General features: G+C 50.1%; 1 protein-coding gene across 2 annotated transcripts; it reads right to left on the minus strand.

Moving 5' to 3' along the window:
- Positions 1-9,867: 9,867 nt before the first annotated feature.
- Positions 9,868-20,712, minus strand: LOC308554406 (UPF0764 protein C16orf89). Of its 2 annotated transcripts, none has more exons than XM_081131682.1 (8): positions 20,415-20,712; positions 18,877-19,026; positions 17,500-17,650; positions 16,181-16,298; positions 14,847-14,982; positions 14,126-14,230; positions 12,455-12,541; positions 9,868-10,292 (listed from the first exon to the last, which is right to left on the minus strand). In XM_081131682.1, exons 1-8 carry the CDS (start codon positions 20,617-20,619, stop codon positions 10,126-10,128), a joined length of 1,119 nt encoding a protein of 372 aa, XP_080987808.1. In that variant the 5' UTR covers positions 20,620-20,712; the 3' UTR covers positions 9,868-10,125. The 2 variants fall into 2 exon arrangements, with proteins under 2 accessions (XP_080987808.1, XP_080987809.1); XM_081131683.1 differs by having other exon boundaries at positions 9,969-10,292; positions 18,877-19,021; positions 20,415-20,675.
- Positions 20,713-26,626: the final 5,914 nt, after the last annotated feature.

A 26,626-nucleotide genomic window follows, 5' to 3' on the forward strand; every position in this document is an offset into this window, starting at 1 on the left:
GCCTTCGGGCTTGTGCACCGCCGGTCCGGGCGGCAGGGTACTGCGCTTGCTCGGCAGGGGCCGCGGCGGCGGGTTGGCCGCGGGAACTTTTCATGATGTAATGTCGACTCTACGGAAGTTGCAAGATAATATAAGGAGCTCGGATGTAACTTTGACCTATATGTACCAATTGTTAATGTTTCTCCGTTTGCTCCTGTATTTGTACTTGATTCATCTGCATTTTTTTTTTTTTTTTTTCCTGAACCATTTACAGCAAAGTTGCAGACACCATGATCCTTCACTTCAGTAATTCACTATGTGTCTTCTACCAACAAGGACATTTTCTTGCATAACCACAGGCCAGGTAAAATCAGGACATTTCAAATTGATAGAGTTCTATTTTTTTTTTTTTTTAATATGTTTTTATTGATTTCAGAGAGAGGAAGGGGGAGAGAGAGAGACCTCAATGATGAGAATCACTGATCGGCTGCCTCCTGCACGCCCCCTACCGGGGATGCAGCCTGCAACCCGGGCATGTGCCCTGACCGGGAATCCAACTGCGATAGGATCATATAGGTCGGTGCGCAACTGCTGAGCCGTGCGGGCTGGGCGGTAGAGTTCTATTATCTAACCCACAATTCACATTCAAATTTTGCCAATTGTCCCTATAATGTCCCATTAGAAAAGAAAAGGCCCCAAATGGAGTCACTTGTGCTAAGCCCCACATCACCAAATAGAGACATCTAACCTAATTGCAATTTCAGCCCCTCCCAGGAAGGTAATCTTAACCTGCCAGTCTGGATTTTCCTGGTCAGCACTACAGAGGCAATGTGTATACACAAAAAAGTGGTTCTGTGGAAAGTAACCATACGGGGTGATCTCATCACAGATTCTTAACTGGGCAGGCTACGGTGGGTAGTCGTGCCCCAGGCATATAACTTCTCTAGTAAAAGGTTTATCTTAGCTTTAAGCAAGCCATGTCCATTATTTCTGTGCATCTAGGTTAACACACCTTTGGAACCCCCCCCCCTTTTCAGGCCCCTCCTTCTAAAGCATGGCCACCCTCAAGAGAGCACAAATTTTAACTGTCCTATGATCCTATTCCTGCCTTACTTTATCCCACCTTCGTTTACTCTTCCTTATGATCCCTCCTTAATCTTAAATGCATAAAAGAAACTTCAAACTGTTATTCTATGAAGCATTTTTCTCAGTCTCTTGAGACCTTGCTTCCAGGCATATCCTCTGTTTTGTTCAAATACATCATTATAAAAATTCTCTACAGGTTTGGGTTCTCTTATATCAACATGTGCCTGATATACCCCTTTTGTCTCTTGAAGGAGGTGATCTTGCCTGAAACAATGCACTCTTTTTCCACCTCTGCCCATAAAAGCCTTTCATTTTGTACATCTCCTTGGAGCTCCTCCCTAATTGCTAGATGGACTGCTGCCTGATTTCAGAATCATTTAATAAAGCCAATTAGATCCTCACATTTATGTAGTTGAATTTCTTTTAACAATCCTTTGTAGCTATTTCCCCCAAATCCAGGATCCAATCCAGGAGTTGCATTTTTAAAAAAATTAGATTCTTTATTAAGGAAATTCGATTCCTTGTTAGAACTTTTTAGATTCGTGTTCGCAAACACTTAACATAGGGGGTGGTGGGGGGGAATGAAGAACAACTCACACCATCCTTTGCCCAGCTTCTGCTGCAGAAGAAGGACCTAGGAGAATGGAGCTCCAGATAGGGGTTTCCACTTGAACTTTGCCTGGCTTGTGCTCCAGGGCCCCCAAATGCCTTCATAACCTGGGAACTGGGCTCTGGGTAGCATTGGGGGACCACTGGGTCACCACCCCCTGGACTGCATGGGGGAGCTCTGGGTCTCTGTCTCCTGGGCAGCATTCCTCCCTGAGCTTTGCACACAGAGTTGGCGGTGATAGTAAGCCAAGGTCATGATCATCTTGGACACATCCTTTTGGTAAGAAGGCTGACCAAATATCAAGATCTCAGCCTCGCCTTCAGGGTCCCACTGATTAATGCAAGGCGAGGTCTGTGACACAGTCTGGACGTGAGGAACGTGTTCTCTGCCCGGCTGAAGATTGCTTGCAATGGCCACGCCTCCAGGTGAACTGCATTCGGACTCTTCAGGTACTCAGTGTGGAACCAGTAGGGCTGCTTGGTGATGTTACCGAGTACCTGGAATGGCGCCCCTTCCCACTGCTCCAGTTGCAAACACTTAAGAGCGCTGGAAACCACTTGGGGTGGCCGGAAGGTCGCAGAAGGGCCTGACTGCGGTCCAGGAGTGGCATTTAATTGTCATGTCTCTTTGGTCTCTCTGAATCTGGAACAGTTCCTCAGCCTCTCTTTTTCTTTAATCTTTAAAAAAATTTTTAAAAATTTATTGATTTTAGAGAAAGAGAATAGGAGAGAGAGAGAGATTGATTTGCTGTCACACTTATTTATGCATTCATTAGTTGATTCTTGTATGTGCGCTGACCCGGGATCAAACCTGCAACTTTGGCATATTGGGATGATGCTCTAACCAACTGAGTTACCCTGCTCTTAATGATCTTGACATTTTGGAAGAGGACAGGCAGGTCAGCTACATAATTTGCAGGGATCCTTGTTAAAATATTAAGAATTTCAAGATGTCGAGAGCAGATTGTGAAAGCAAGTGTGGGACCCCTCTGTGTGCAGGTCCTGTGCACCTCCACAGGTCAGAAGCCCATGAAACTGGCCTGTTATTTTGTAGCATGTACTTCAAGATTCCTTTGAGAGTATACTTCTTTTTGAGACAGGTTAGTAAGCCAGGACAAGTGGAATATGGAAACTGAGACAGATAGTTAAACAGCAGTTTGCAGCCATCCAGAAAATCTAGATGCTGAGCAGGTTGCAGTCATCTAATAAATCTTCTCTAAACCAGGGACACTTAAGAGTAAATGGTTTGCACTTCTCTGCAACCAGAGGGTAAATAGCTTAACTCACTCTACTCACGGATCCAGTTAGTGCCATTTGCCAACCACACCCAGGACAAGATGAAGTTATGGAAATAAACCTCATTTTGGCATATCAGCACAAAGCTGATGAATATTCCGTTGATCCCCTCCTAAGACCGCCCCTAAATGCCCAGCCTCTAAAACTCTCAAAAGGAAGGTTCTGTGTGTGTGCTGTCTCCAGGAGCACGCCGGCGATTTCCCCCACTCTCTATTCCCCTCTGCCCCCCCCCCCCCCGCTTCTTTCCCCATAGGCCTGCATCTCCTGAACTCTAAGGGACCTCATGAGGCTTGCAACCAGGGCAGCAATGGGCAGTGGCAGTTCATCCCAGAAAAAAACCCTGAATCTGTCCCCAAGGCCCCCTTTTCTCTAACTTCTCAATGAGCAAAAGCAGACCAGCCTAGGCTCATTTCCCCAGCCGTTTCTTGTTTCACATCCCCAGCTTTAATAAACGTCCTCTAAAACTCACCTGGACTCGTGATGTGAAATTTTTCCTGCCCGAAGTCAAGAACCCACACACTACCAGCTGGCCCTAGGCAGACCCACGCAGGACCAGGTCCCCTACTGGTAACATTTTCAGGCCTCTGGTCCAGGGCAGTGTCCAAGGTTAGGTGGCAACTGTTGGTGTCAGTGCAATGCATGGGCCACCTAGGAGCCAGCAGAAGTCTGGTTGGCCTTTGGTGCCACGGGTCCTCAGGGCCAGGCCAGGCCCTTTCTGTCCACAGTCAGTACGATTAGTGCTTGAACTCAGGCCCCTCTTTGAGCCACTACTCCTAAGAGCCTCTCAAGGGTCAGTGTACTGGGTTGGATAGTGTCCACCCAAATTTATCTTTCCCAGAATCATAGAATGTGACCTTCTTTGGAAATAGGATCTTTGTGGATGCAATTAGTTAAGATGAGGTAATACTGGAGTAGGGTGGTCCCTAGACCAGTGTCCTTATAAGAAAAGAGACACAGAGAGAGAGAGACAGAGGGAAGACAGCCATGTGAGGCAGCTACAAGGCAAGGAACACCAAGGATTGCTGGCAGCAGCTGGAAAGTAGGAGAGAGGGTGGAACAGATTGTTCCCTTAAGGCTTCAGAGGCCTGCTGACACCTTAATTTCTGAACTAACAGTCAGTGACCTCAAATGGGCCCCAAGAGCATCCCCGAGGCCTGTGGGGGAACGAGAGTTAGTTCACTTCAGTTAACCACATTCAAAACGACTGCTCCTCTTGGGGATTAAATGACCAGCCTGACGCAGATATGTTGATGTGGAGGGATTAGGTCTTTTTGTTCTTTATACCCAGGCTGCCAGAAACCATCAGCAAACAAGCCACGGCCTGTCCCCAACTTCTGTGCTTCTACAGTACTAGTTTCTCTGTATCAACTAGGAGTTGGCAAGTGGCAGGCAGTCTCCAGCGAGGTCTCACCTTTGGTCTTCTCCCTACTTTGATGTTAGTTATGCCCTTTCCCAAGTTGTTCTAAGCAAATGAGAGCCACAGAAAATGCTCCGTTTGAACTGAGCGGCCTGTTATATTAATTAAACAAGGAGGCTATTAGACTGCTGGGGCTCTAATGCCATGGCTGCCCACGAAGTAAGTAAACCGAAACTTAAACATGCAAATGCCTCAAGGTTATGAGATCGAAATGCTATCATAAACAACCCCTCATAAACAGTTCACTAAGCTTTAAGCTGTAGCCAGTGAACTTCCTTCCGTTGCGTCCCCACTTTCTCCACAGCAAGCTTTCCCTGGCTCCTGTGGCCGAGTGCTCCTAACCACTTCCCGTTTGGTGCTCCCTGATTTGAATCGATTTTTGCTCAAATAAACTCTTAAAATTTTAAATGTGCCTCAGCTTAGCCCTAGCCGGTTTTGCTCAGTGGTTAGAGCGTTGGCCTGCAGACTGAAGGGTCCTGGGTTCGATTCTGGCCAAGGGCATGTACCTTGGTTGCAGGCTGGATCCCTGCCTGGTGTGGGAGGCAACCAATCGATGTTTCCCCCCCCTCCCCCCTTCCACTCTCTCTGAAAAAGCAATGGAAAGAATATCCTCAGGTGAGGAATAAAAAGATAAATATGCCTCAGCTTATCTTTTAACAAGCCCAGGCCCGCAGCTCTAGCCCAGCCAGCTGACTGACAGGGCTCACACCTGTTCTTCACTGGGAACATCTCGGCCCCAGCTGAGCATCCTCATGCAGGTTCCACCGTCATTTGTGGATTCAACAGGTTGGGCTCCCCTATGTGCTAGATGCTGATGAAACAGACAGACCACCCCTGCCCTCCTGGACCTTAGATTCTTTTTTTAAAGAGTCTTTTTAAAAATATATTTTTATTGATTTCAGAGAGAGGGAGGAAAACAGAGACAGGAACATCGATGATGAGAGAGTCATTGATCGGCTGCCTCCTGCACGCCCCCGACTGGGGATCAAGCCCGCAACCCGGGCATGTGCCCTGACCAGGAATCGAACCCCTATCGCCTGGATCCTAGGTCGATGCTCAACTGGTGAGCCACGCTGGCCGGGCTGGGTTTTAATGGGGAAACAGACACTAAACAAGGCAAGCGTGGTGAGAGCTGGGAACAAAGAAGACAGAGAACAGTGTCACCGGGGTGACAGGGAAGGCCTCTGTGAGCCCATTTAGATGGAGGCATACAGGATAGGAAGGAAGGGACAGTTGTGGGGAGAGGGGGGCCAGAACTTGGAGGTGGGGCAGAGTTTGGCAAGAGGCAGAGAAAGATCAGCCAGCAAGGAGAGCAGAGAAAGGGGAGGGTTGAGGTGGGAGGGCCAGGCCAGCGCCAGATCTCACAGGGCTTGAGGCAAATGAGTTTGGATTTTAGCCCAAGTAAAATAGGAAGCCACTGGAAGTCTTTTTTTTTTTTTTTTTTTTTTAACAGTTTTATTGAGGAACAATTTATAGACCATAAGATAAAATTTACCTGTTTTAAGTGTACACTTAAATGTATAGGGATATCTCAGCATCCCTTAGTGCATTTTTAGGACATTTTAATCACCCCCAACCCAAAGCTTTGTCAAGTGATTTTATTTGTATCAAATGTCCAAAAAAGGCGAATTTGCAGGCAGAAAGCAGATTAGTGGTTGCTTGGAGCTGGGGCTGGGTACAGGGGGTGGTTGCGAACTGCAGGGAGGGTGTTAAGCCTGAGGCTGACAGGATGTGTTGAGGGTTGTGGACTCCTCCTCCTGGGGCCCTCTCAGCCCACAGGCTCTGGCCTCTGAGTTTCCACACCCTGGTCAGCTGTGGGGCGCACATTCCCTGAAGAGGCCTCCTCTGTTGCTGTTTAGCTTTTTCATGCAGTCAACAGGCTTTCTGACAGAGCAAGTGTCTGTGTTTCCTCCACTAACCTAGAACAGGAACAGCATTTATGCGTTGGTGTACGATTATGACTTGAGGGAAAGAATAAAATGTTTAAGCAGTGCATCCAGTCTTTCCCTACCATAAGCTCGACCTGCTTGATTGAAACTGATTCCTAAGGTCTGTCTCCTGCCTTGCCTGTCACATCTATGAGGACAGAGGCCACTGCTTTCCTCCAGCACTTTGCACAGTGCCTGGCACACAGTAGGCGCTTCACGGGTGTTTCGTTTCTTTTCTTTCTTTCTTTCTTTCTTTCTTTCTTTCTTTCTTTCTTTCTTTCTTTCTTTCTTTCTTTCTTTCTTTCTCTCTCTCTCTCTCTCTCTCTCTCTCTCTCTCTCTCTCTCTCTCTCTCTTTCTTTTTCTTTCTTTCTTTTTGGTCAGTCCTCTTCTGAGGATATTTATCCACTGATTTTTAGAGAGAGCGGAAGGGAGGGAAGGAAAGAGAGAGAAACATCCATGTGAGAGAGACACATCGACTGGTTGCCTCCTGCAGATGCCCAGACTGGGCTGGGGATCAAACCTGCAACCCAGGTACGTGCCCTTAACCAGGAATCGAACCCGAGACATTTCGGTGTGCGGGCTGACCCTCTATCCATTGAGCCACACCAGCCAGGGCACAGATTTTTCTTGAATAAATGGGTGGGGACAGGGTCATTGTTTGTGTTCTCAGCTGCATTTCCCATGCTGAGAGTAGGCTCTCAGTCAATATTTATTGAACGAATGGATGGGGATGACATCATTTGTTAGTAAATAATAGATGACTGATAAAACCCCAGAGGTGGTGTGGATGCTGGGTTTTATAAGAAAAGTCACAGTTGACAGCCACTTGAGCTCATCTAAACCTCAGGCACTGTGTAAGGGGCTTACCCTGCACTGTTTTATTGGATGCCCTCATGAGTCCTAGAAGGTGGGTGTTATAAGATATCCTTTATACAGAGAAGGAAATGGAGGCACAGAGAGGGCAGGCTCTGGCCCATGGTGACACAGCTGTAAGAAGTGGGCAGCTGGTTTTGAAGCATGAGCTTGTAGCCCTCCTAGAAGCAACTTCATTCTCAAGTTGGGATGCCTGTTTGTTTTGGAGTCTGGAAAACCAAAGTTGCTTTTTATAAAACATTTTTAAGAATTATAGGCCGAGATCATTTTCTTATATTTGCATTGTGTTCTGTATCTATTATATAAAGTGCTACAAGGGTATTTACAATATCCTAGAACCACCTTCGAGGTTTTCAGAGGCAGGAGGTTCTGTCGTATGCTCCATGTCTTGGAGGGTGCTGGTGACATTAAGGGCCCCGTCATTCTGAGTGGAGTTGGGGGGGCTGCCACCTGGCCAAATCAGACTCAACAATGCTCATAGCCCAAGGTCTCTTCCACTAGCTAAGACTTGGATACAACGATCCAAAGAGTCTGGTTCTTCTCCCCCTTCATTTAATTCCACAAACATTTATTAAACACTTCTGTGTCCCAGGCACATAAAGAGGAGAGAGATATTGTCCATGCTCTAGTTTACAATTTGATGATAGAGTCGACAAGCACACAAATAAATGCCAGAGTAAAGTGCCAGAGAGCTGTATATACAAGAAGTAGGTAGGGAGGGAGGTGGGAGGATGGGAGAAGATTTGATAGGACAAGTGACCTTACAGTTGAATCTTTCTTTTCCATCTTCACCCGAGGATATCTTTTTCATTGCTTTTCAGACAGAGTGGGGGAGGGGGGAGGGAGAGAGAGAACCACTGATGTGAGAGAGACACAGCCATTGGTTGCCTCCCACACACACCCCAACTGGTGGTGGTGGGGGGGCTGGGGATCGAGGCTGCAACCAAGGTATGTGCCCTTGACCAAAATTGAACCCGGGACCCTTCGGTCCTCAGGCCAGTGCTCTAACCATTAAGCCAAACCAGCTAGGGCTGAATCTTTAAGGTCAAATAAAATCTTAACTCAATCGGGGCTGGGAGCAGACGGGGAATCCAGATGGAAGGAGGGGCGTTAAGGCCTGGGAAACGCAGGGGGCCCTGGAGGAATGTTCTGGGCCCAGTTCCCTTGACCGATGGGGTGTGAGGGGGAAGTAGAGGCACAACCATTGAGAGAAAACGGGAAAGAGTGGACGCTTGGGCTCATCTCGGCTCTCCCTAATTGTGATTTTTCTTCCCTTCGTTCTCTCAGATGTGGTTTCAGACAACTGTCCTGCAGAAATTGTTCCCACAAACTGATTCAGACTGAGGTGGCTCAACAGAGAAAGTCTTAACTCTCGACTTTTCCCATTTTGCATTAGGAGTCCCTCTTCTTGAGAGGGACTTGTAGGCTCCGGTTCCTCCTAGGGTCGTCCCCCCTGGTTTGGTACCTTAAGCCTTCTAAAAAGAATCGATGTCAGGCCCCAGCGACTAACCCATCCCAGTTCAGGAAGGACAGGGAGATGAGGCGGGAGTCCCCCCGAATCTGGCTGTGCGCCTGTCTTGGCGAACTTTGCGAGGCAACGTGAAACACACCCACACACACGAGTGCCAAGTGGGTATTAAATTCTGGCCACTGGTTCCCCAAGAAAAATACAACCTCAAAAGCAAGTCAAACTCGTCAACAGAATCCAGGAACGTTCCTATGGGCCTGACAACTTAAGAGCAATTTCAGGACAGCTTCCAGGGACAGCGGCAAAGGAATAGACAGAGGAGACTGCCTCCCAAAGGAAAGATTCAGAAGAAGTCCCCCTGCCCTGGGTATTTTCATTCAGACCCTCAAATATGACTAAATTATCCCATAAGGATGATCAGCAGCGATTTCTCCCTTTGAAGCAAAGCAGGATGATAGAGCCAAAGAACCTTCCGGCCCAAGGACCGGGTTTTAGCTGGTTTTTCTACCCTGGAATCTAATTTGATGCCCATCTGATGCCAGCCTAAAGTCGGCACAGACAGAACCTGGGCCCATAGGAACGTTCCGGAAGGTCTTTCCTCGAAGGCTCCGTTATTGTCAGAGCCCCTGACGTGTCTGAATGTGCTCACACTGAGGCAGAACATGAGGGAAGGGCCACAAACTGGGTTAGGAGAAATGCTGACAAGTCAGCTGCCCCTTCCCGCTGCTTGGGGACAAGCCCCCAGTCCCCTGACATCACCACGGCGTGGTGGCAGGTAACACGTACCTGGCACTGTGTCATAGGTGCCCTGTACTCTACAAATGTAACCCTCACAGCAGGGGGGCGGGCACTGAGGTCGGTGCTCTAATCCATCCCAATTGTGCTGATAGGACACAGAGACACTAAATGACTTTTCTCAGGGACACCGAGCTAATGAGCGGGAACAGGGACTTGGACTCCGGCAGCCAGGGCACAGAACGTGCCGTTCACTATTTATCATGCTCCATGGCCTTTGGTAGAATGACATGACTGTGCCACAATGTGCCCATGATACCACGGAGGATTTGCATAGGATACAGAGATTTCATGTGCTGCCTTTCGCGCTCCTATCTCGAGTTCTAGGTCATGACTTCCCTTATTTTCAAGACCCTTATTGCTCCCACGGGGGAAGAGGCAATAGTTGACATCAGAACAAACTGCTCTAAGGCTCAAGTTTTCGGATCTCTTTAGAATTTGTGTTGAGTGGGGTGGAGGACTCAGAACACAGCTCTAGGAGTTGTCCAGAAGGCTAGGAAACAGGCTCAACTCCCCGCTCGTCTGAACCGAGTTTATTCATCTGCTGCCACCCCTGGATCCATCCCAGCCCCCCCCCCCCGGGCGCTGCACCCAGAGGGATAAAGCCAGGGTGCTTTGTTCTTCCTTCGCAGGGCGGGACCCAGGGCTTCAGGAAGGACTGAAGGCGTGGGCTTCATCTTCCTGGGGCGGCAGAAACGGAGCCATCCGTGTCAGTGGCTGGTGGTGGTGCCGGTGTGGCTTGCCACAGCGCTCTGTTCGCTGGCGGGTATTGTGCCAGGGCGTAGAGGAAGCCTCCCAGGGCCCCCACGGCCATGGCTGTGTTGTGGGAGGAGCAGCCATCTGGGGAGAGAGACAGGGTCCAGCCTGGCCTGTGAGTGCTGGGTGGGGCCACAGCTCCATCAGGAGTACTTTTCAGATATTCTCCCAGCCAGCCTGGTGCCTGCAGCTCCACTTGGTTGGGTTGGGCACCCATCTACCCGCTGCTGTGTGTTGCCTGCAAATGGCTCCCTTCTCCACAGAAATGTCTCAGCCATCTGGGATACATCTCCTCCCAATGATGTGGTAATACAGGGACACAAAAGCCAGGCCCCTGTCTTGGGGTGCAACTCTGTGGTTCAATTCAGGCCTGCGCCCCCATTCATAGGATCTGACCTGAGGTCATGCCCTTGTCCAGCTCCTTCCTGTTTCCCTGCTCTCAGGCCCTCTGAGACCTTCAGTATCTCATTGCCCTGTTTTATAGTTGGGGAAACTGAGGCTCAGATAGCAGAGCTGAGCTCCCAGCCCTGGTAATTCCACAGCTCATTTCTTGACCCCGACAGCCTCCTTCCCATGTTGCTGCCTCAGGTCTGTGGGTCCCACGTGAGCACCTGCCTGAAGCAGGAGCCCCTTAGATGTTCTTTAGTCCTCTGAACTCAAAGTAAGTGGCCCACTTTTAGTCTCTAGGCAGGTGGAGGGAGCCAAGACTTTCCTCTCCCCTCAAAAACTTGGAGAAAAGAAGAACCCAGCCAGGCCCCTTGGAGGGAGGGAGAATGCAGATTTCAAGGAGCCTAATGACTCACCCTGGCAGTCCACACTTTTCAGTGGCCTACTATATGCCAAATGCCATGGAGAGTGCTTTGCACAGTGATCTGATATTAACCCCAACAGCCCTATGAAGGATGCACTGTTTGGTCCCCATTTTACAGATGAGGAAACTGAGTCTCAGAGAGGTTGAGCGATTCCCACAGTGAATAAGGGCAGAAGCAGATTTGAACCCACACAGTCTGACTTCAAATCCTGTGCTCCTAATCTCATGGGTGTGCATCATAAATGAAGGAAGGAGCATGTCACTCCCTCCCAGGCAGTGTTCTAGGCTGCTGGTCAACCACCAGGGACGCCAGAAAGGGCCTTAGGCTTCTGAATTTCCCCAGCTCCTTCTCCAGCTGTCAGTCTTTAGGGAGCTGCCAACTCCCAGGGTGTGCAAAGCAGGCTCCCTACCACCCCCCATAGGCAGCCCCTTCCCCTCTGTGTCAGGCAGGCCTAGCCGGGGCAGGGGGCCTCTAGAGAGTCTCTCCCTTGCGCGGCCCAACCCCTGGGGGCAGCTACAAAATGGACCCATTGGATTTGTGATTTCACGCCCCTCTCTTGTCCACCTGCAGGATGGGGTTGGGTGGGGTTGATGAAGTTGATGGGGAAATGTTTAGTTGCTGGAATTATCCCCCAGCACACGCTGGACATCTCATCTGAACTGGCTATTCCACTTCCTTCCCTGCTTTTTTTTTTTTACCTTGCAGTTGCTTATTTTTTATTAATAAAAAGATTGAAATCAAGTCCTCTCTTCCTACTTTCTTCCTCCCCCCATCCCTTTATTCCATGTACATCTCGCCTTTCTTTCCTTTCCAATATCATTATATCCTAGTCCCAGTCTCCCTGACTTGGTGAGCTGACCACATAACTTATCGTTTCAACCAGGAGGAAAAGGGGCACTATTCATAATGGCACCAGGGCAACAGGTGTGAGCTGGGGACACCAGGACACGTGGCCCCTGGGATTGTGCGGGGTACTGGCGTGTTGGCTCTCAGATTCCCTCCCTGCCCTTCATTGCTCCAAATCCCAGTGCACTGACCTCCTCAGCCTACATTTCCCAGGCTGTCTTGCCCACCAGCAGCAGGCAAGTTCCCTGTATTCAGTCTCCTCGTGGGAAACGTAGTTTGAAGTTTCACATACGGATTCTGTTCTCCTGATTAGACTCGGATGGAGCAGGGTTCTCTCTGTGATTTTCAGCAATACACTGAAACTTCTCTTTTGTGCTCCTTTCACTGAGATATCTCTGGACTCCCCACTTTCCAAGGGGAGGGCATCAGGGACTCCTAGCCTCCCCTCTCCCTCCCAAACACAAGTGCCCTTTGACCCGGCCCCTTCAGTGATGCTAGGGCCTGCTTCCCATTGAGGGCCATCTGTGCGCAGCCTTTCTGGAACATGTCCATTTCATGCCAACAAGGTCCCTTGGGTATTTTTATTACCTGCAAATAGTTTTTCTCGCCTCTTTACTCTTTTCAAATAATGCTGCTGGTGCTGAATGACTTTGGATGCTGCCTCATCTTCAGCATCTGGGAGAAGGGGGAAAGACGAACTTCTCAAGATGGATTCTTAAACATTACTTGCTAAATCTCCTCCCCCTTGCAACGTCTCAAGCCACTCAGCTCCTCCCTTGGATCTGGAGGCTCTTCCAGAAGTTTCCTCGAGCACCTGTCTGCAGACCCTTCTGCAAGGCCTAAATTTGTCATCTACTAGTATTTCTGAAATTGTGGTTCCCCCAACCACCCACATCTGAATGGCCAAAGGAGCTCATTAAAAATGCAGGTTCATGAAACTAATACGATATTGTATGTCAACTGCAATTGAAAAATAAATTAAAAAAAAATTTTAAATGCAGGTTCCACCCTGGCTCATGTGACTCGGTTGGGCATCAGCCTGTGCATCTAAAGGTTGCCTGTTTGATTCCTGGTCAGGGCATGTGCCTGGGTTGTGGGCTTGATCCCCAGTAGGGGGCGTGCAGGAGGCAGCTGATCGATGTTCTGCTCTCACAACGATGATTTTCTCTCTCTCCCTCTCCCTTACTCTTTTTCTAAAAATCAATAAAAATATTAAATTAAAAAAAAAAAATGCATGTTCTGCCCGGCCGGGCGTGGCTCAGCAGTTGAGCGTTGACCTAGGATCCAGGCAATCAGGGTTCAATTCCTGGTCAGGGCACATGCCCGGTTGCAGGCTTGATCAATGACTTTCTCATCATTGATGTTTCTATCTCTCTCTCTCCCTCTCCTTTCTTCTCTCTGAAATCAATAAAGATATATTTAAAAAAATAAAAAAAATAAAAAAATGCATGTTCTAAAGCTCCACTCCCACCTGCCGAATCTATAGGTCTGGGGGCCTGAGAATCTTCATTTCGTGAACTACTCTGTTTAAAAAACAGACTCTTATTTCAAAAGCATTGCCGCTTTGAGCATCACAAGCATTTCATTTAGGATGCCAGCATTTACTGGGAGCCTTCTCTGTACCCAGGCCAGGCTAGGTGGTTTCACATGTATTATGTCTGCTCCTCACAGCTTAGAAAGGAATTATGCCCATTTAATTACAGATGGGGAAGCTGAAGCTCAGGGAAGTAAAGCAACTTACTTCAATGAGCATTACACGGCTGGAAAGGGACTACATCTTCCATCTTTTGCTTCTGTGTCACCCTCTCCCAGACATTCCCCCTGACCACTCCACCTAAGGAACTTTCCCTGATGTTCTTTTCCTTCTCAGCCTGTGTCTCCTTCGCAGCTTTTTCAGAACTCACAGTTTGTTCACTTATTGGCTTGTTTAGGTGGGTTATGCCTAAACAGTACCCGAGATGATCTGGAGGTTAGCACAGTGTCCGGCACATAGTAGGTGCACAGGGAATACTCGTTGAAGGAATGAGTTTGTTAATGTAGGTGCAGGGGGGCCAGCATCTTCCAACATGACTGACTCCCGTCCTACAAGGTTTTAGCTTCCAAAGTTCCGAGCCTATTTCCACATGTGCGTGTGTGTTCGTGTGGGTGTTGCAGATCTCGCTTTGTGTCCCTAACACCACTGCGTCCTTTCCCCATCTGACTTAGAACATGCTGACCCCACCACCCTCTGCTCCCAGCCAGGGCCAGAGGGCAGCTCACCAGGCCTCCCAAAGCATCCTTCCTGTGGCTTCTGCCAGCTGAGAATGGCCTCCAGCCACCGAAGCTTGTAGAAGTCAGAGAAGCCGCTGATTCCACAGAACATGACTAGAAGCAAACACAGGGCACCCTTGCAGCCCTCCCCCCACAAGTCCATCTCCTCCCTCTCCCCAAGGCCACCACAGTGCCATCTGCCTTCTCCAGCCAGGGCCAGGCAGTGCCAGGAGATGGGCACTCAACACAGTGGCTGACAGGCCTGGATCTTGCCTCCAACTTAGGGCCTTGTTTGAAGCAAATCGAGAGTCAGGACCAGGAGAGGGATCTGGACACCGAAGCCAAGAAGCGGCTACCCTGGGACTCCCTTTCTACCTTATCTCTAAGGCCTGTGTGTCTGTTTGCTAGTCAGTCAGTCCGTCTAGACCTTCGTCACTAGGTCAGACTTTGGGGGCAGGAAGTAGTCAAAACAGTGGCAGATAAAGTACAGGAGGCCCAGTTAAATTTGAGTTTCTAATAAACAACAAATTAAAAAATTTTAAGTATAAGTGTAGCTCCTGCAATGTTTAGGAGACATTCATGCTAAAAGTTATTCATTGTTTTGGAGAAGTTGAAATTTACCTGGGCGTCCTGTACCTTTATTTGCAGAAGTCAGAGAAGCCCTACTCTGCATGTGTGTGTCCATTAGCAGGGACACCCTGCTAACTTGTCCCTAGAGAGCAATGCCCACTGTTTTCCATGAAGATGTCCCGGGTGGGGTAGGCGTATCCGGTGGCTTCAGCTCTCTGGTTCAGGTCCATCATGTTGGCGCAGAACAGGTTCATATAGTGCTGGCTCTGGCGGAACAGCCCCCTCGTGCATCCCTTCTGTGGGGACAAAGGAGGTTGGTGGTACAGGTGACAGATGTGCACTTCTAAGATGGTCCTCAAATAGCTACCTTTAGGTGAGGTTTTTCCCCTTTTCCCAGAATTTCTTCCCCACCCACACACCTAGCCTGCTGGAGGCTCAGTCACCAGGGCTCAGAGGGAGCTGGGTTTGAGTCCTGACTCTGCCACTTAGGAACGATGTGACCCTGGCCTGCCAAGTTAACCTTTTGGAGCCTCAAGGGTCTTTATAGGGAAAGGGCATGCTACTGGGAGCTGCACTGGAGGGGCGCTCACACGGGTGGGCATTGCCATACTAGAAAGTGCCCGCCGGGATTCCCAGCACGAGGGGGCACTCTAGAGCCGCTGGCTGCGGCCAGGATTCCTCTGATCCCAGCCCCACCGGGCTGCCGGCTTCAGCGCTACTCTGGGGTGGGCCACCGTGGCTGGGAGAGGGCAGCAAATGAGAAAGACTTTAAAACTTCTATAGCAAAGTGTCAGGGGAACTTTCTACTGGTTGAATCTAATAGACTAATGTTCCTCGTAATTTGGTTTTTATTATATTTACAAAAATCCTGGCCTGTGATGGTTTGCAAATGAATAATAATAAAAGAATCTGTTAAAAAAACAACCACCCCAGCAAGTCCCTTTTCAGCTACAATTTCTGGACATTTAATAACATTTTTGAATATAGATAGGGAGCCTTACGTTCCTATATAAAGAAATTTAGGTGCTTTAAAATGGTCATTATCATTATTAAGCAGAGTTTGAGCTCCTGGACTTGGAAGAGCACTGTGCGCTGGAGAGGTAGGGCGGGGCCGGTTGGTCCTGATTTGGTTTCCTGAAAGCAGCTATCAACTTCAGTCTAAGTCCTTTGCCATTTGTTGGTATTTACTGAGTTCTTTCTGCTGCTTCTCTTTGACTTTCTTTTTGTTTTTTTTCTGATGCCTTACAACCTAGTTCAGCATGCAAAGCTCTACGTGCAACAGAATCCCCAATACCCGCCCCCTCCCTCCCTCCCATCAGCTTGGTTAGATTTTATGGCCAGCGGATGGCAGGCTACTCCCACTTCTCCCTTCTAATGTCCAAAGCACAAGTCCCAAACCCTGCTTGTTTTCCCGGTGTGGTGCCCACAGGACCACTAGCCACAAGCCCCCTTTCGTGTGCCTTCGCCTCCTCAGGGCCTGGCTGGGGCACTCACCGCCCTGGCCGACAGGAAGAACAGCAGCTGGTGGGACAGGCTGTAACCTAAGCAGCCAGGCCTGGTCATGAGGGTCCTGCAGAGGTCCGAGAGGCTGCAGGGCGGGCTGCTGTCGTTCCTGGGGTAGAGGTGGTTCCAGGCTGGTGAGGGCGTCCCACAGGAAGCCCCAAGGCCTGGACCCTTCCCTGGGCCCGATTCCCCACTAGTCATTAGAGCCCTGTTGGTTGCAGGCACCCAGCTGGGCTCAAGGGGCTGCTAGAGGAAACACAGGCAGCTGGGTTCTGATTGGCTAAATCCGTACCCCCAGCACAGGGAGGTGACCCGGGGCTAACTTGGGTTGGAGGAGCCACTGGAGTCTGCAACTTCCCATTGCTTCTCGGGAACTCTGAGCCCAGACAGCTTGGGGTCTGGGCCCGGCATGCCCTTTCCCTCTGTGCCAGGCCTGCCCCATAAAAGTGATGGGGCAATGGCCCGGGGGGGGGGGGGGGGGGGAGGTCCCTTGCTTGATGGAGCGCAAACCCTCTATGAGCCCAGCTGTGTCCTGGCCCAAACACCTCTCTGAAGGGTGCTGAGAGGATGGTGGCCTGAGCACTTGCTGCCCCTCTGCACAGCGGTCCCTGCATCTAGGGTTGCCCTGGGGATATGCTCCAAGGCCAAGGCTCAGCAGGATGAAAGGGGGAGCTAAACTGGGCTCGGGTCCTGCTCTCCAGACCCACAGCCAGGTGGGGAAACAGAACCCAAAACAAATGTATATTGCATCTGTGGCTACCTATGGTGTTAGGAGGGGCAGCCCATCATGGGAGGTTAGCCTCGTTCAGTGGGGTCAGGGAAGGTTCTGGAGGAAGGATGCTGGGGCTGGTCTTCAATTGTGAGCAGCTACTTAGGCAGAGGGGTGAGGTGGGTGGGGTGGGAGGGCGCCCCATAGAGGTGTATTCGTAGCAAAAGGACAGGCTTATAGTGGAAGGTGCCTCTCAGGGTTGGAGCAGAGAGGCCTGGAAGGGTGGTAAGAGGTAAGGCTTTGTCTTGAGAACAACAGGAAGCTTCAGGTGTGGGTTTTGAGAAGATCCCTCAGTCAGGAGGTGAGCGTGGGAGTGCAGAGGTGGGGGGGGGCTGGGCCAGGGTGGCAGCTTTGGGTGGAGAGTGGGCCCTGACTCACATGAGATGGGGGTGGGAGAGGGCGGTGTCAGGGTGGCTCTGGGGAAGCTGCTCCTGGTTTTGTATCAACCCTTGGGGACTTGGAGAGCTAGTAGAACAGGAGGACTGGTGGAGAGAAAGCGCTTTTGGGTTTTTGGGAAGCGGGGCAAGCACAGGGGGCCTACCCGGTTCCCAGCAGCTGCACCAGGCACAAGTCACTGTGTTCCTCTGAGAAGGAGTCCTGGGTCTCGACCGTGGGGTACACCATGGAGTTGTTGGTGTGCGTCCAGGCGTGTGGGAGCTTCCAAAATCCATGCTGGACGGTTGGCTGGAACTCTGGCAGAAAGAAGGGGTGGGGGAAGAGCCCCACGTGCAGTGGGCCATGCTGTGCTTAACCACCCCCAGGCTCTTGTGGCTTGGACCTAAGGAACTGGGTGATCCTCCCTGGGCATCCCTGACCACACACAGTGTCTGCTCAGGACTCGAAGCTTTGCCTGCTGCCTGGGCACTGTTGGAAACACTCAGAAGCCTCTTTTTCTAAAGTCTAAATAAAACAAAACAAAAAACCATACAAAAATTTACTAGAACAATGTTGGAATTGCCTTTGGCTAAATCCATTGCATTCGTGGAAGCTTACGATGGATAAAAAGGGTGAGTTGGGCCCGGCCGGTGTGGCTCAGTTGGTTGAGTGTCATCCCAGGCACCAAGAGGTCACCAGGCAGGGCACATGCCTGAGTTGCAAGCTCCATCCCCAGTAGGGAGAGTGCAGGAGGCAGCGGATGGATGTCTCTCTCATCGATGTTTCTCTCTCTATCCCTCTCCCTCCCCCTCTCTCTAAAATCAATAAAAACATATTAAAAAATAAAGGGTTAGTTGGTTCCTTCAGTTCAGTGAGGAAGTGAAGCTCTTATAATGGAAATACCCAGCCCAGGGGCTTCTAGGATGACATGAGCTGGGAGGGGCTCAGGGACCAGGCCTGGGAGAGGGTGAAGGCTCTCCTCTGAAGAGTGGGAGGCCAGGGCTAGGGAGGGCTGGGCTGTGGCCACATGTAGTGGGGCCTGACGTGAGCTGAGAGCCTGGGAGACAGGTCAGATGAGCATGACTCCTGGGTCTATGCCCCTGGAACAGTTCAGGCCAGGCTCATAGGATGGGGCCCTTGGTTGGGCAGCTCAAGGCTGGTGAGATGAAGGAACTCAGCTTTATAAGGCACAGGAGCTATGCTAGCAAGACGCTAATATTTGCTGTGCAAAGGGCCCAATTACCATTTAGACTCCCACCTCCCATCCCCTCTGGCGTGGGAGGAAGTTCCCCAAGCTTGGGCACAGGCTGAACAAACGAGGGGCGACATTTTCTACTTTCCACCCCCTCTATGTGGGTGGGAGAGGTCGTCTCAACCTGAAGTCAAGGATGAACAGACATTCCCCAGGGTCAGCCTGTGGCACATTTGGCCTCCAGGACGAGTTAGTTACAAGCCGTCCCGGACCCTCCCTTTGCACCCGAGGAGCTGCGCTGTTGTTTCAGTAAATACCCCCAGAGGCTGTGTTCCTGAAGAAGGCCATTACCTCTTAGGTACTGGGGGTCACTCAGCTCGAGGTAGGAGATGGATCGGCGGAGGAGAGGCTCCAGCCTCCGCACCAGCCGGCCCACGTGCAGGCTCTGGGGCTGCAGCCAGGGGTCCCGGGCCCACTCCTCCTCAACGCCTTTTAGCTGCACTGGGAGGGAACAGAGAACACTCGTTCCACCATCTGACAAACCACGCGGAGAGGAAACAAGATCCCAAGGTGTAATGCTTACTGAGCCTCTCTGCCTCCTCCACTCCCGGTGGGGGGGTTTGCTGAGCTTGTTGGAAATTAGGGCCTTTGGCCTTTGTGGGGCTCAGCTGGGTGGTGGGGCTGGAGCTGGAGTGACAGAAGGCTGTGGGTGTCTAAGATATCTAGGGGTGGGCCTGGGTTCAAATCCTGACTCTAATGCTTTTTTGTTGGGTGACCAGAGAATCATTTAATTTCCCTCCTCTTCATTTTCTTCCTCTGTAAAATAGTCCTTGCTTCTTGAAGGAGGGCTTATACGGGTTAATCAAGCTAATGCAGGAGAGGACTTAGCATTGTCCACAGTGCAAAGTGCTTAATAAAATTTAGCTATTGGTATTAATTAGGGAGATGGGGTTGTTATACAGGAGAGAAAAGTGAGGGAGGGATTCAGATCATAGGGCGAAGGACCACCATGTGCAGTAGAGCAAGCTGCACACGGCACAAGGACAACACACGTTCCTGTCATGGGATTGTATACGTATTAAGACAATTTTCCAGCAGGTGGCAGTCAAGTGACTTGAGGAAGGGGTGAGTTTTCTAATTCTCACAAAGGTGCCCTATGGACCAACCAGCAGTGGGCCCTGCAGGGGTGGGAGAGATGGTGGTGGCCAAAAAGAAAGGAGATGTCTTTGTCCCCGAGCCCCTCCTCCTGCTGGGACCTGGAGTCCTGGGCCCCAAGCTGCACTGGCAACGCAGAGGGGCTGACTGGGGGGGGGGGGGGTATCCAGAGTCCCCTGCTGATATCCAGTTGGCTCTTTGTCACTTAGGGTGGCAGCCACTCATTGTGTGTGTGGGGTGGCTCCCTGTTTGCCTTGGCCTGTCTCCAGTTCCCTCCTCGGGGATCTTATATTTCTCAAAGCTGAACAAACACTTGACTCTTTTCTCACAGCCTCCTGGTGGCTTTGGCTGGAAGTAGGGGGTGCTGGGGCTAGAACCTACCTGGGGGTCCCTGGTTTTGCCCATGGCTGCCCTCCCATAAATACCCCTTCAAAGCCCACCTTGTTCATGGCATGTCAGGAGGGAGGGACTGTCGAATGGATCATTTCCTCCAGGGAAAATAATAATTTCCTAATCTCTTCTTATGTGGCCTTCGAATCCTCCCCTCTTCTAAAAAATTTGATAATAGCAGGGCCTCCAGATACCCCAAAGAAGCAAGCTGCCCCCCACCCCATCCCCCTTTCCTTATGGTTAAACCATAAGGTGGCCAGGTCCCAGAGGTGCAGAGCAGGCAGGTGACACAGTGGGAACTGGTTTTCCTGGCGGCCAGTTCAGGGGAACGGGAGCAGACCCACCTTCCAGCACCCGGAACCCCACCACGCCATCCAGGTTGATTTCGGGCAGCCTCTTCTCCAAGAAGGAGGTAGCTCTCTCCAGCGACGAGAGGATGAGGCCAGTGATGGTCGCCTTGCCCTCTGGGGTGTCCAGTGGTGGCAGCGAGGAGGGCAATAGCGGCGGTGGCAGAAGCAAGAGCAGGAGCAGGAGTCCCAGGCTGGACATGGCTGGCTTCTGCTTGAGGCTTGTGGAGACTTCAGCCCAGCCAGCCCACCCCCACGCGCCTCCCCCTGCTTCCTCCCTCCCTTCCTCCTGCAGAGCTGCAGACAAGTGGCTGGGCAGGGCTGACCCAGCAGTGGGGGTGGCCTGGGCAGAAGGCTCTGGGAAGGGCACTCGCAGGGGACTGACTGAGGGGGTGGGGGCATCAGTCAGGCCAGGCCTGGCTGTGGAGCCAGCTGGCCAAAGGCTGGGAGAGGGGCTCCCACCCTTTCCTTCTCACCAGATTCTCCAGGTCCACAGGCTGCACATTTGATCTAGCAATTGTGATTAGAATGCAGAAATCCCAACATGCTGAAATACAAAGCCTTCTTTTTTTAAATAAGTTTGGAATAAATTCATTTGAGGGCACACCTGTGCCAAACTGGTGGAAGATTCCTTGGAGCGGCCCCTGCCCAGTAGAAACATAATATGAACCACAAAGACAAGCCACACGGTCACTTACAAATTTTCTAGTAGCCACATTAAAAAAAAAACTGAGAAGCAAGTGAAATGAATTTTAATGATTTATTTTATTTAATCCAGTAGATCCAAAATATTACCTTTTCAATAAGTTCTTTGATGAATCTCTCCCCACCCACTCCCCCACCCCTGCCTTCCCTCTGAGATTCCTCAGTCTGTTCCATGCTTCTGTGTCTCTGGATCTATTTTGTTCATCAGTTTATTTTGTTCATTAGATCCCCCATATGAGTAAGATCGTGTGGTACTTGTCTTTCTCTGCCTGGCTTATTTTGCTTAGCACAATCCTCTCCAGGTCCCTCCATGCCGTCCCAAAGGGTAAGAGATCCTTCTTCTTTACAGCTGCGTAGTATTCCACGGTGTAAATGTCCCACAGCTTTTTATCCACTCATCTACTGAGGGGCACTTGGGCTGTTTCCAGATCTTAGCTATTGTAAATTGTGCTGCTATGAACATAGGGGTGCATAGATTCTTTCTGATTGGTGTTTTGGGGATCTTAGGATATTTTCCTAGTAGTGGGATCACTGGTCAAATGGCAGTTCCAGTTCCATTTTTAATATTTTGAGGAAACTCCATACTGTTTTCCATAGTGGCTGTACCAGTCTGCACTCCCACCAGCACTTGTCATTTGAAGATTTGTTGATGGTAGCCATTACATTCTTTTAAAAATATTATTTTTCTTGTATGAAGCCTTTGAAATCTGGGTGGGGAGGGGGAGAGGTGTTTACAGTCAGGGCACATTTCAACTCAGCTAGCCATGTTTTGAGAGCCCGATAGCCACACGTGCTTCTTTATTAGACAGTGAGGACTTAGAGCCCTCAGGTCACTCACCCAGTGTGAAAGCACGTCTATGTCCGTTTTCCTGTGGAAATTTCAATGTTGGTTTATTAGGTGCCATCCCAAACCTTGCCCGACTGTCATGTGTATGTGCACCATATTACCCTTCTAAAACTCAAGAAATTCTGAATTCAGAAACATACCTGGCCCCAGGGCTTCTGTTAAGAGATTACAGATCTGTAAAAATAATAAAAATGCCACCACACGGATGGGCATCTGACGCTCCTTGTGGGCAGGCTCCAGGTCAGGGTTTCCCAACTTGTTTATTTCATTCTTGCCCTTTCCCGCATCTCTGACTCCCAGACTTTTTAGACATTTTCCCTGAACATTTAAGAATAACAGATTTGTTGGGATATAATTCACACACCATAAAATTTGCCCTTTAAAAGTGTACAGGCATTGCCTTTTAAAGTATATTCACAAAGTTGTGCAAGCCCCGCCACTGTCTCATCCTTGACTCTTCCCATCACCCCAGAAGGAAAGCCCACACCCATTCGCAGTCCCTCCCCACCCCCACCCACGCCCTCTGCCCCCCGGCCCTGGCAACCACTAATCTACTTTCCATCTCTATGGGCTTACCTCTTCTGGACATTTCATAAAACACAATCACACAATACGTGACCTTTCGTGTCTGACTGCCTTCATTTAGCATAACGTCTTCTTTCCCCCCCGGCAGTTTTATAACTTTATTCGACCCTCAGCAGTTCATGCTCATCCACATGAACTGTCTGCAGATTTTTGAAAGTGGCGACGGGTATGTAGGTGTCTATAGAACTTGTTTGGTGACTCTTCATCTTCATTACATTTTCTGGACAACGGCATCTGGACGGGGCCTGGGACAGTCCTTATTTCTCTGGCCCAGACAGCTTTGTTGAGCCCGGTGCCAATGCGCCCACGTGGAGTCCCGTCCCCTTCATGGCAAACTTCCCGATCTCTCTGGGTGCCCGAGGGGTACGCTTCTTGAAACCCACTCCCCGGGTGCGCTTGCGAATGTTGATGGTGTGTTCTCTGGTCACCACCTTGCTCATGGCTCAACGGCCCTTCTCGCCACCCTGCTCTGGGGGAGCCACCACGCAGGCCCGAGTTGGAAAGGAAGGGTGGGAGGTATTGTCAGCAGAACGTCCTCAAGGTTCATCCACGCCACAGCAGGTGTCAGTACTTCAGTCCTCTGTGGCTGAGGAATATTCCATTTTATCCACTCATCAGTTGATGGACATTGGAGTGGTTTCCATCTTTCTGCTACTGTGAGTAATGCTGACATAGACATTCATTTATGTTTTTGTTTGAAAACCTGTCCTCAGTTCTCTTGGGTATACACCTAGGACGCAATTGCTGGGCCACGTGGTATGTTTTATGTTTAACTATTGAACTGCCAAACTATTTTCCACAGCGGCTGCACCATTTTACATCCCCACCGGTGAACTGTGAGGGCTCCTCGTGCACACGTTTTTGCGCGGAACTCCCATGAACTGTTAATACTGCAGATATGCTGTATATTTATTTATGCACTGTATGCATCTGGGCTTTATACATAAGAGGAGGTTTTTCTTTGTTCCCCAAGAACCATTTTTTGCCCTCTTGAGTGTGCCACGGAGAATGAACATTCCAGGGGAAGCTTGTCACTGTCATCACCTCTGTTAATCCTTACAGAAACCCTGAAGTGGGTCATATTCCCTTTTATACTTTAAACATCTTTAGCTCCGGGGGGGGGAGGGGATGACCTATTGTGACCCACAGTCTCATAGCCAGTACCAGGTGCTGCAGGGATGCCAATTCCTGAGTAGACATGGTCAGCAGCAGGTAATCCTGCCAGGGTTCACCTCCCATCTCTGGAAGGGGAAGCAATACCCTCCTGACCTTTGGAAAGACTGAATTTCATCTGTGATATGTATCAACGGGACAAGGAACGTTAGCAGCTAGCTGGCGATGCACCTGGCTCCTCTCTCCCTAGAGAATGTTCCCGACTTCTTTTCCAATTGGGGTTTCATCTATAGCAAGGTGTTTACTCTCAATTTGTCATAACGGTGGTGCCTGGTCAGAGCAAGAGGGGCTCTCTGAGATGTAAAGTCTCCTCCCTTAATTTACAGGTCAGGAAAGCCAATGGATCAGAAGTGACTTGCTCAAGATCAAGGAACTCATGAGGCTGAGGTCTCCAGATCCCAGCCCCACCCCACCACAGAGAGTGGACGGAGTGGGCAGGGCACATGCAACTAAAGGCGGGGGCCTCGCTGGTAACTGAGGCAATAACGAGGCTGCCCACCCCTCTCATCTGCACGAATTTACTCGTCCTTCCTTCCCCTCTTTGGCTCAGGTTTCAAGGCCCGCCTCTGCCCCATATTCATTAATGGTGTGACCCTGGTGTCCTTATCTGTAAAAAGGGGAGTCAGAGGGCTATAGTGAGAACCAAATGGGAAATGTGCCAAGTTGGGAGCTAGGGTCACGGGGCAAACGCATCAGCACAGTACTGTCCAGTGGGCACTAACCTGCCCAGGCTCTTATCCAGGGAGGAGGTGCTGTTTTGTTTCTTAGTGGAATGTGTAACTGGGTGAGCCAGGTCTGAGGGTGGGTGGTTTGCAGATTCTGGGGCAGCTCCCAAGGTAGAGGCAGTGGGGTGGCTTCACCAACACGTTCTTGATGTTTGTCAGCAAGGCGACCCCTTTCAAAGTCAAAAGGTTGTAGCATGGACACACACTAAACTCTAGTGTGGCTACTTTGGGAGGTGAAATTGGAGGGTCGGGGGAAAATTTTCCCTCAATGCTATGGATACTTAAAATCATTATGGTTTTTATTTTCTTCTCTGTCTTTTCCCCTTTCTCTTTATATTTTAAATGTTTTATTCAAGTACAACACACATCCTGAAAAACGAATGAATGCTCGATGAATTTTCCCCAAGGGAACACACTACCTTAGGAGCACCCAGACCAAGAAACAGAGCGTGACCACCCTCCCTCCCAGCTTCCACTGGCCCCCTCCCCCTCACTTCCCGACTCTCCAAACAGGCCATTCCCCTGACTTCTAACAGCAAAGATTAATTTCTTTAGATATTTAAATTAAACTTTATTCTGATTTTAAACAAAAAGGAATTGGAATGACAAGTAATACACAAGTTTTCACCACTGAATATTGTGATGTTACTGCAGCGTTCTTACATTTGAAACTCAGTAAGGAAACAACTGCGTTCCAAAACAGCGAAATACGCAGGTCCAAAAAATGAAGGTATTTTTTAACTGCCACATTTCACTCCGAAGCCCATTCGCCTCCTTCAGCATCCCAAAGGTCAAGCACAGGTTCCGCTTAGCTGTAAAATAAAGTGCCAAACAGGCTGCAGCACTGACATCCCAGGACAGCTGCCTATAAAACTAGACTCCAGATGCTGGGCTCCAGCTTCCCTTTCTCATAGCTCGTCATCCTCGTCGGAAAGAGCAGTGGTCTGAGCAACCTGTGGATCGTGCTCAGACGGCGCTGCCAAAGCTGGGTCCACGTCAACCTCAGGGGGGGCAAAAGCAGGCACGGCGAGAAACTCCCCGTGAGGGTCTCCGATTCGTTTCCCAGCAAGCCGGAGGAAGGGCTTTTCAGAATTGTAGTTTCTTCTGGCAGAAATGCGGTAGCCCTGAAGATTCTTCTTTCGGCGGAAGACAATTGATTCTGCCTTAAGTTTCCTGTCCTTCACATCCACCTTGTTGCCACACAACACGATGGGGGTGTTTTCACACACCAACACCGATCTCTCTACATCAGCACGTTCTCCTGAGTAACTCGATTTGACGTCAAGCGTTAGGATGGCACACTGGGCTTGGATGCGAGGCCCTCCGGACCGCTCCTGGCCACACGCTGAACTTCATAGGCCCTCTGTTGGTGTGTAACAGGAGGGGCTGGACCTCAGCCTGCGTGGCTAGGCGCTTCTCAAATTCACCGGGTGATGGGTCACCAGCGTCTTTCCCAGTCCCGCCATCACCAAGCAATACAAAAGTCTGAACTGAACTTGGGGTTCTCCTTAGGCAGCCATGGTGATGTTACCTCCAGAAGCATCTCCGGCCAGTCTGACTGAAAGATGGAAGGTTAGTTCTCACGTTATATAAATGGCACCAGCCAGCATTTTACTCTTTGGCGTCTGGCTTCTTCTTTTAAGATTATGCTTATGAGATTCATTCAAATTATTCTAATATATATATATATATATATATATATATATATATATATATACACTTAACATATCTTTATTGATTTCAGAGAGAGGAAGGGAGAGGGAGAGAGAGAGAAACATCAATGATGAGAGTCACTGATCGGCTGCCTCCTGCACGCCCCCTGCTGGGGACCGAGCCCCCAACCCGGGCCTGACCGGGAATCGAACCCGGATCTCCAGGATCCTAAATCGATGCTCAACCGCTGAGCCACGCCCGCCCGGCTGTTCTAACATATTTTGAAGTTACCTTTCAACTTTGAAATAAAATGTTCCTAGAGCTCCACATGGTAAAAACTTGACCGTAATACAACTAAACCTTGGACCTCAGGACCGCTTCGAGGTTCCCCGGGCCGCGCTCAGGGAACCACGCCCTCGCCGGCCTTCTCTCCGCCCCCCTCCGGGGCTGGATGTGCGGCTGCGCACCGCTCCCCCCCCACTCCCCCCGCGGGAGCGCGGTCACGTGACGGCGGCCAGCCG

Source organism: Miniopterus schreibersii (genome assembly GCF_964146895.1).
Source record: "Miniopterus schreibersii genome assembly, chromosome: 3".
Taxonomy (NCBI): domain Eukaryota; kingdom Metazoa; phylum Chordata; class Mammalia; order Chiroptera; family Miniopteridae; genus Miniopterus; species Miniopterus schreibersii.